This window comes from Perca flavescens, chromosome 14 (genome assembly GCF_004354835.1).
Source record: "Perca flavescens isolate YP-PL-M2 chromosome 14, PFLA_1.0, whole genome shotgun sequence".
In the NCBI taxonomy this organism is placed as follows: Eukaryota; Metazoa; Chordata; class Actinopteri; order Perciformes; family Percidae; genus Perca; species Perca flavescens.
Window position 1 is genome coordinate 28740236 of NC_041344.1, and position 9909 is coordinate 28750144.

Here is a 9909-nt window from a genome sequence, read left to right on the forward strand (position 1 = left end):
TTCACCCAGCTGAAGTTGAGTCATCGCGGAGACTGGCAGCAGTGCGCATCCATGTGGAGAGAGTTATAGGCCTCGTACGGAATAAATACACCATTTTGCAAGGAACTATACCAATAACTCTGTGCTACTCAACCCCAGATGGACTCACACCTCTGGACAAGATGGTGAAAGTGTGCTGTACCCTCTGTAACCTTTGCCCCCCCTGTTGTTCCAAACGAGTGAATAAATGTGTGTCAATACATTCATTTCATGTCATTCATTAGTCTATTATGTCTTTTATGTGACATTAATAAGACCCACAGGAAACTGTTAATGGCTGATACAGTACAAATATTTTATTTATTTCAATGTCAAACTTCTTCAAAACAGAAGAACAAGACCAGTAAAACTCATTGCTTATTAATTAATTTAGCAGGATATGGAATTGGATAAATAGGATATATTTTCAAGATCTAAATGGTATATATAGTAATAATATTATATAGTATGAATTATAAAATCATACCAAGAATTAGTAGGCTATTTTAATAGTTTAGTATTCTATGTACTAAAAAGGTAGGTATAAAGGCTTTATGCTGCTCTACACCTTACTGTAGGCCCAGTTTAACATGCAACTCAATTTTATAATATATATGTAGTAGAGGGTCCCTGCTCCGTCTCTTTCAGTTAAGGGGTCCTTGGCTTAAAAAATGTTGAAGACCCCTGCTCTAGGAGTAACAGTCTACCGTACTAGTGTGTGTGTGTGTGTGTGTGTGTGTGTATAGCCAACACAACAGGGAATCTTAACTAATACAGCGTTTCATTTATTCTGGGTTTTCCTGCATTCATAATATTTCCACACTTTTGGAACTCTAGTCAAACGCAAGCAAGACCTGTGGCTCACCACAATAGCACCCTGACTGGGGCTGTTGCTCTGAGGTTGGGGAAACCACTGGACGTGGTACTGTGTAATATTTCCCAAGAAGTTCTGGCAAAATCCTAGTTTTAATAAATTTTTCTACTCCACTGTATGTCTCATTGAAGAACACTTCATCAAACTGAATGCGCTGAATAAACATTTCAGTGGGACTCCACACTACAAAGTCACCATACTGGACCTCAGCAATGCGCATTTGTACTTGGACTTGTGCCATATATTTGTGATTTGGCTTTAGCGCTATCACATTGTCCTTTGCCATTAGACAGAAGTTTGTGTCAGCATTGCAGCTGTTGACAATAGACTCATCTTTAAGAGTAAAAGGGCATTTTATCTCAAGCACACCTCTACCGTGGCAAGCACAGGTAATAGTTCCATCCGGCGATGCACCGATCCATGGCAGTGATTTGTTGATGATTAGGCCTGTTGTCTGCACTTGAAAATCAATGTGATGATCTTGCAATGCTGTGATGTACTGTGTCCTTCCTGTTAGCGCACTCACGTCCCCATCTAGAAAAATAAAGAATAATTTATACTTTAATACATTAGCAATATAGTATACACTGCATATCCAGAATTATGTATTCATTATTCTCTATGGAGTGCACACACCATTATGTACATGTAATGGCAGTCTCTTTTGAGAAACATGGAAACGTTGTATATTTAGGAATGGGGTCATATTTGTATCATTTAAGTCCTTTAAGTGAGATTGTAAGGACATCATTGTTCCTCCAAAATATGGCTAGGACAAATAGAATGAAAACCAGCCCTGGGCCGCATACTTTGATATGTAGTCTCTCTTTGTACATTTCTCTCGTTACCTCATTGCCCCTGTAGAGCACTGCCTGACCTGCCTGCTTCGTGGAAGACTGACGCTGTTACTCTGCCTGCTCTTTGCTCAAACCAAACCTTACTGGCAGACGGTGCTCTGCTTGCCTCTTCTACTGATAAGGACTGAAAGTTGAAAAATGTAATTCTATTTCAACAAAATAAAGCTATTAATGTAAATAATAAAACTAAAGACTTGCAATTTGTCAGTACATACCTGTTGTTCTGTTATCTGAAGATTGTCAAAGATGCTTTAACTCTACTAGTAAGGATGACAAATCACGTAGTGACGACTTAATGCTGTCTAATTGTTACAGTAAAAACACTTGTTAAAGCAACCCTGAATTGAATTATGAGAGAGCTCTTAAAAAAACCATGCCTGTTATTTCCTCCCCAAAACATGAAAACACAACGCTTTTCATTCGTTCTTGTAGTTTGTTTTGAAACCATGACCAGATGATTTAGCTACCCCTTGTGCTGACATACACTAGAGAACAGCTATAAGTTAGTCTAGATAGCCTTGAGTTGTTATGCTAGCTGCTAACAGCTGTTTACAAAGTTGGGTTAAAAGAACACTTACCTTTCCTTTCACGAGAAACATCTTGTTGTGAAGGTGCCATATCTTCGAGTCAAGGACCCAGCCCCCAACAAAGTACCGATATGCCTCGGGACTCTTGTACGCTTTGAGGCTTTCACCAGTGTATGGCGATGGATTATGTATAAGGTAAATATATATGTCATTGAATGCCAAGATTGGTAGTTCGGTAGCAGCGGACAGAGGCTGGAAGAACATATCAGGTATCGAGTAGGGATCACAACCTAACGAGGATATTTTTTGAAAGTAACGTTTCTTTTCATGGCAGTCGAGGTGCGAAATGTTGCCTTTCGTAGCCATTTAGCTACACTGTATCCGTACGAAGCTGTAAATTGTAGCAAGCTTGTCAGTTGTTACGGTTGGTACTCGCTCCGCCCACGGCCCCGCCCGGCCGGTAGGTACTCAAGATGGCGACAGTCAGTTGGAAAAAGAGTGTGATGACGTAAAAGGTCATGTGACTGATATTCATGAATAGGACATTTATGAGGTAGAAAACGACCAGGACAGGACAGTAAATATATATTATAGTAGCGTAGTATAGTAGTTTAGTAAAGTTATATAGTTATTTCTTAGCAGTACGCCTAATACATAAGTGATGGAGAGATGAGAAAGTCGTATAAATTTCAGCGTCGTGAGGGAAACGACAGCTGAGCACTGCTGTGTCCCTCTGTGTTCGTCAGCAAAATTTAATTTGTCTTTGAGCTTCCATACTTTCCCCTCCGACCATCAACAAAGTCAAAAATGGATTGTGAAGATCAGAAGAGAAAAGTTTGTTATCTCTCACCACACTCAAGTGTGCAGTAGACACTTTGTATCAGAGGACGTCGTCGAGCCGGCGGCTGAAGGGGGTAGAAAGTGGCTAAAGCCAGGCGCCGTTTCCTGTCTTGTTTCCCTGGAATAACTTCTCTCTCGGAAAAGTAAGACTTGGGGTACAGGAGCGGATCAGAGCCAGACCAGAGAGGATGGAGACCGACAAAGTTGCTGGCACTCTTTGTGCCAACGATCATGATTATTGTTCAAGGCCGGACCCTGCGTTTGTGGACTTGGTGGTCTCTGAGAATGAGAGTCTTCGGGATGAAGTTGCCCAGCTGAGGCAGCAGCTGGAGCAGCCATCACTCACGCAACGTTTCGGGTTACAGAGATTTGGTGGTTCGGACACAGACATTTGTTTTTACACAAGGTATGTAAAGCTAGCTTTTTTCGTAATTTAATAGGCTATACTATTATAATACCTGCTAAACTATTCAGGGCTCGACATAGGCGGGATTCTGAACAGCGATACCCGCTACACACACACACACACACACACACACACACACACACACACGTAACTGACTGGAAACCGTACCGATGATTATTTACAGCAGCTGGCGCAGATGAACAAACGCTACCCTCGTTACTGTAATTAGCCTACAATAAACCCTCCATGATTAAAAAGTAGCCTACATACTTAATACCCACCTACCTGTTTTACAGGCATAAACAGGCCTTTCTTTCTGCAAGCATTTTCCACCAATCAAGACACTGCATACTACAACAACGTTTCAGTAATCAAAGACTAACCATCACTCCTCAGTGAACTGTTCCCTAATCTGAGATCATTTTCTAGTTACGTAGCCTATCTAGTTAAGTCTAGAAAAAAATTCTAGACCTTGGAAAAATGTAGTTGATGACCCCTGGTCTAGCTTTACTGCTACATTTTTTTTTATGTTGAGCCCTGTTATAGTGTTAGTGTGTTCAATTCAAAAATGCATAATGCAGCCTACCATTTGTTTTCCTGTATGCACGTCCATTTGTCTAAGGTACAGGTTCACCTCTAACCATCTGTAGGCTTGTGAGCATGGTACAATAATAATAACTAATACATTTAATAAAAGCTTCCTATTTTCACTAGACCTACTTTTGTTTTTTACAGATTTTCATCTTATGACCACCTGATGCGGTTTTGGCAGGTCATCAACGCGTCGCTGCAGTACATGGTTCGGGGGACCAGAACAAGAACTGCAGATGGTGACTCAGCAAGGCAAAGTACAGCCATGGTACAGACACAGTCCATACAGCCAGTAGATGAACTGTTCCTCTTCCTGAACTACCTTGCCCTTGGACTGAAGCAGAAGGACCTGGCTGACCGGTATGGGGTACACCAGTCTACTGTTAGCAGGATCATTCACACCTGGAGTAATTTTTTGTTTTGTGTTCTCGGCTCACAGCGAATTTGGAAACCCCAAAACAAAATCAGTGAGCACTTGCCAGCAGAGTTCAAAGATTACCCAGACACTATCCTAGTTATCCTGGACTGCACAGGGCTCAGATGCCAAACACCTTCCTCTCCTTTACTCCAGAGTGAAGTTTATTCCAGTTACAAGTCCCATTGTACACTGAAGGGGACGATTGGCATGGCCCCTCATGGTGCTGTAACCTTTGTTTCTCCCCTCTTTGCTGCCTCAGTCAGTGACAAGCAGATCCTTGTGGAGTCAGGACTATGTAAACTGCTCAGGCCGGATATGGCAATCATGGTGGACAGAAGCTTCCTGGTGGATGACTGTGTGCCTTGTAAAGTGTACAGGCCTGCATTCCTAGCCGGAAGACCTCAAATGCCAGCAAACGAGGTCAGGGAGACCCAGTCTATTGCACGCCTTAGGGTGCATGTTGAGCGGCTAATTTGTCGGTTGAAGGAGCACAAATTCTTTGACACAGTTATCCCCCTAAACATGTTTGGAAATATTAACCGGCTGTATGTAGTCGCATGCCTCCTATTAAATTACCAGAATGGTCCACTTGTAAAAGCCTGGTCTAAGTAGAGATGTCAATATTTTGTGGCGTGGTACTGTGGAGGGCAGAGCATTCAAAGAATATACTGTAGTTATTGTTGTTATAGTTGTTAATGTTATTGTTTGTTAAAACCGTTACTATATATAAAACACAGTTGATGGCCGTTCCACATATAATTTTGCTACAGTGAAATTAAAAATAAAATGATAACACAGCCTTTCTTTAGGGATCTCACAAAACGTGTATTTTACTGTGGTCATTACAAACAGCACTTACACAATACTGTGTTTAGATACAAATAAATAATCTCAGAACAAATTAAAATAAGAATTGTATATATATATATATACATTGAATATGTAATTGAAGGTGACATGTTCTACAGTCAACAATTTAAATACATTTCAGTCAGTGGAAAAAAATATGTCCATCATTTCAGACAGCATGTACAAACATCAGATACTGTACAACACCATACAACAGAGTGTACAATGGTCCTGATGGTGTATAAAACCAAACATTGTGTCATGCAATGCATCAGTTAAACATTACTTAAAATAAATAAATTAAAAAAGAGAGTTCACAAGTACAACAATTACAAATCTCCATCGTCATGGAGTACCCTGGACTGGAGTGATACTGTTGGCACTGGCACTCTCTTGCACTACGTTACCATTGCACCTTTCTGCTTTTTTTTGCACACCGCTCATTTAAACATGCTACAATCTAATTTTACTGAGAGGGCACACTATAGATATCTTCCTTTGTATTTCTGTAATATGTATGTGTACGTGGATGTCATATGTCTGTGTGCCTATGTGTATGTATGTGTATTTGTATAAGATATTAGACACCTTAATTTCCTTCGGGAGTAATAAAGTATCTCTATCTATGCAGGTCTGATCTTCATTTTACTTATGGCTATTTAGGAGTTTAATAGACACTGGGATAAATGAGTTTTTGAAATGGATGATCAAATTAACACTAAAACCTAAAATAAATACTAACTGATTAAAACTGATTGAAACAAGCCAAAAGCATAGGTAGATAAAAGTAAAAATAGAAGAAATCTTTTTCTTTCATTGTTTTCATGATTCTGCCATCCCTATATATTCTTTGAATGAACATGTCATCTTCTGCATAGACAACAAAATCACACCATTCCAGACCAGTAATGAACAGCTGTCCCTGTACCTGCCAGTAGTACGTGTGAGATGGTTTTAGCGGTAGCACTCCATCGGAGACCCTAAGGTACGTACAGTCTACATAGCTTCTTACATTAGGACACTTCACCTCCAGCAGTCCAAACGCAGGCTCAGCATTCGGGTCGTATACCAACCCATCTGGTGATGACCCGAGCCATGGTGCATCTGGGTGGATGATGAAACCGCAAGGATAGTGGTTTACATCCTTAACAAGGCAGTACTCTTCTACAGCCTTGGACTCCATCTGAAGACCCCTCTTCATTTCTGCAGTCTGATAACCTGGCCGTAGAATCCTGAGTGCCAGGTTCTCCGCTGAGGACTGTCCTCTCACATGGCAAACCTCTTTAGAAATGCATGAACACACACAACTTGGTCTAAGTATTTAAACAACATCTTAAACAATGTAATGACCATCAATAAAAAAGATTATACATACCTGAATCTAGAGGAAGTCACTCGTGGCTTTCTTAGAAGGTGCCATTCCTTCAGTGTGCTCTGTTGTCTTGTGCTTTCCTCAAGTTGGTGCGCCATGATCTCTGATGTTTCAAGAGATTTCATGTGCAGCTGCTGATGGTAGTTAAGCACAAAACAACACTCCGAGGGCCCCAAAGAGTAACCATCAAGAAGTAATGATGGTCGTGGTGGTGCAGTCGCATGTAGATGTGTCATTGGTGGAGTCCATGCTGGAAGATGGTAGGAGAGAACACTACCTTCTTGGACTTTTCCAAAGGCACTGTCTACTAATGGTACACCCCCTGCTATTCCCATGGTTGTTATTAGTGGAGCAGTTTCCCTTGGCATGCCTTGGTAGATGTCATTCAACCGAAGGACTGACATGTCTGGAAGGTCACAGGTCAGGTTACAGGCTCCTTTGTATAAGTTACTCCTGAAAACATACAACATAACTGATCAGTTAAACAGGTAGTAATATTATTATCAGAAATGAATGAACACATCTGTGTTCTGTAGCTTTACGCTAAGTGCGTGTGTGTGTGTGGACAGACACAGCAGACACAGAATGTAGCAGAAATATTCAGTTTAACTAATGTTACCTGATTCCTTTAGCCACTCTTCTCTCCTTGGGCGGAGCTGACAACACTACCATCTCATTTGTTGGACCAGGCTTGAAACCCTGTAAGCAAATGTACAATAACTTATTTAAGGATGATGTAGCGAACCTGTTGAGAGTTGATTGAAATATTTTAATTGTGGAAGTGTTGTAAACAAACAATACCTGGGTCCTGGGTTTGTGCCATTGTTGCTCAGACCCTGTACAGCTGTGGTGGGGAAACACGCCAGCATCTGATAAAAAGAAGTCAGCCAGCCAGCTGCTCCCTGACGAGAGCCACTCTCCGGGAGGGTCTGGCTCTGCCGACCGAACACCGTGGAGCACTCTGCTGCCCCCTGTTGCGTGGGCGGTGTATTGCATTTCACGTATCGTCCGTGAGGCTTGCGTCTACTTGCGTCCGCTGTTTAGACTATGAAAGGGAGCGCGTCGCTCGCGTTGCTTGCTCGCGTTGCTTGCTCGCGTTGCTTGCTCGCGTTGCTTGCTCGCGTTGCTTGCTCGCGTTGACTCTGTAACGGCCCTTAGCATACGCCAGCATAACAACATAGCTTTTATACACTATTTTTATGACTGCGAGCCAGTTTATCTGAAAGAGCAGGAGCTCACATACATTTCACTGCTAATATGTGATTCAGCATGATTATATTATATTGTTCGATGTTACATTATAAACGTTAACGTCATTGCTATGTAACGCTACTCTCGCAGAACCTAAGTTAACGTTAGGTTAACTGTTACATTGTACACTTACCTTCATAGTCATGAATATAGCTGGTTATGTACAGCTTAAATCCTTTTTCTTTTTTGCTTGATGCCGTTGTTGAGTAGGCCTTAATAAGACGGTGTACATCGTCGATAGTGACACGGGGTAAGTCTTGAAGGCAACGAGTGTAGAAAGTCATTGTTTTGGTTTTGCCGGCTCTGACAGAAAGCTCACCTGACGACAGACGACCGGAAGTGATTGGGCTGGCTTGTCCGTAACCAGGAAGTAACTGTGCATATAGCCTAATGCAGCCTTGCAGATTTCCAATACTACAATCAATCAACTATTTAGACCATATGTCACTCGGAACTTGTGATCCATACACAGCACCCGCTGATATTTTCATTCCTTTGAAGCTGGCAAAGTCTCTACCAGACTTGGAGTTTGGAGATACATCTATCTTATAGAGAATCTGTCACTTTACACCGCACAAAAAATGAAAGCCTACAAAAGTACAGATAGCTATCTTTTTTTCAAGAGTGGATGGGTTAACAATGCTGTCATATGGGAGGTGAAAAACAGGAATATCTTCATAATCAAAGCAAAGGTGAGTGTTACTAGTTAGTTAGTTAGCTAGCTAGCTAGCTCGCTAACGTTTGCTGATCTGTTCCGTCGTGTGATAAAGTCTTCATCTGAATACGTACACCCTGCCTGCTGGCGAATGACAGCTTGATAAGTAGTTTTTCTTTAAAACCTTCTGCCAACACTAAGCTATGTATCATGTAGGGTGACCAGACCTCCCGGTTTGACCGGGACAGTCCCGAGTGCCAACAAAAGTTGTGTCGGGACGCTAAAATATCCCGGTTTACACCAACCACTATGAAATTGTCCCGGTTGTCAGCGATTACATAACCGACGTGGTCTTATTATAGCCCGATCATTAACTAAACCATGTAGAAAGACTAATAAAGCGTCCAGCAAACTGATTCTTGATCAAATTCACTCAATTCACACAACAAATATAGGTTATAGAATGATGTTCTTGCCCGCCAGCCAGTAGTTGTGACGTCACGTGCAAAGTATGAATACTCAAAAATTTTCACAGAAACTATGACAGTTATCAATTATTCTGAGGTCAATGTGCTGTGTTTTTACATTTATATGATATTGCATTACAACTCTGACAATAACACTGCTGTTTTCAATTATAATGACAGGGTTTATATTTTCAAACCATATTGGTGTTTTTTTGGAGAGAGGTGACAACAATAATATTAAATGCACAGCATTACACTGAGTAATAAATATATATATATATATATATATATATATACACACACACACACACACACTAGGGCTGTCAATTGATTAAAAAAAATGAACTAATTAATTGCACAATTTGCTGTAATTAATCGCGATTAATCACTTTTTTAAATTGAGACTGAAGCTTATAATAATGGATATTTAAATGCTAAATCACTTAACTTTGCAAATATGAAGAAAAAAACAAACAAGGAAAGGTTCTGCTAAGTTCAGAATGTTAAATATCTTTCAGAACAACAGCAGCAACAATTTGGCTTAGTCCTGCTGAAGGCTGCTGGAAACGGCTAGAAACTGTCTGACTTGAGAGCAGATTTTTGTCCCCGGCTGCTGTCGCCTGCTCTCGTCTACTTTACAGGCGAGGAGCAGTTCATCTCCAACGAGCCGAGAGTTCAGTCGCCGGCAGGGCAGTCGGGACTCACCCGGAAATGGCGAGCGGAATGAGGTGACTAGAGTCTCTCAAAATCTGACGAAAATCTTCTAAACTGACCTTTGTTGAGC

General features: G+C 41.2%; 2 protein-coding genes across 3 annotated transcripts in view; both read right to left on the bottom strand.

Annotated features, from left to right (window-relative positions):
• The window catches only part of LOC114568018 (uncharacterized), a 141866-nt gene extending 139397 nt beyond the window's left edge, over window positions 1-2469 (bottom strand). Inside the window, exons 1-2 of one of the 2 annotated variants that reach the window (XM_028597358.1) lie at window positions 2328-2469; window positions 1262-1426 (exon numbers count right to left, since the gene is read on the bottom strand). In XM_028597358.1, coding sequence (XP_028453159.1) covers window positions 1262-1426; window positions 2328-2367 — 205 coding nt within the window. In that variant the 5' untranslated portion in view covers window positions 2368-2469. Of the gene's footprint in view, window positions 1-814; window positions 1427-2327 lie in introns of those variants that run through there. The other variant, XM_028597357.1, reaches the window with a different exon arrangement.
• Window positions 2470-3358: 889 nt separating this feature from the next.
• Window positions 3359-7748, bottom strand: LOC114567785 (uncharacterized). Its single transcript, XM_028596890.1, has 5 exons — window positions 7554-7748; window positions 7372-7451; window positions 6756-7205; window positions 6309-6663; window positions 3359-3442 (listed from the first exon to the last, which is right to left on the bottom strand). The coding sequence occupies exons 1-5, from the start codon at window positions 7746-7748 to the stop codon at window positions 3359-3361; spliced, it is 1164 nt and encodes a 387-aa protein (XP_028452691.1).
• Window positions 7749-9909: the final 2161 nt, after the last annotated feature.

Coding starts and splice junctions, on each gene's coding strand:
- LOC114567785 (XM_028596890.1), bottom strand. CDS start 7,748: ATGCAATACACCGCCCACGCAACAGGGGGCAGCAGAGTGCTCCACGGT. Junction 7,206..7,371: donor AGAGTGGCTAAAGGAATCAG/GTAACATTAGTT, acceptor GTATGTTTTCAG/GAGTAACTTATACAAAGGAG. Junction 6,664..6,755: donor GTGACTTCCTCTAGATTCAG/GTATGTATAATC, acceptor ATGCATTTCTAA/AGAGGTTTGCCATGTGAGAG.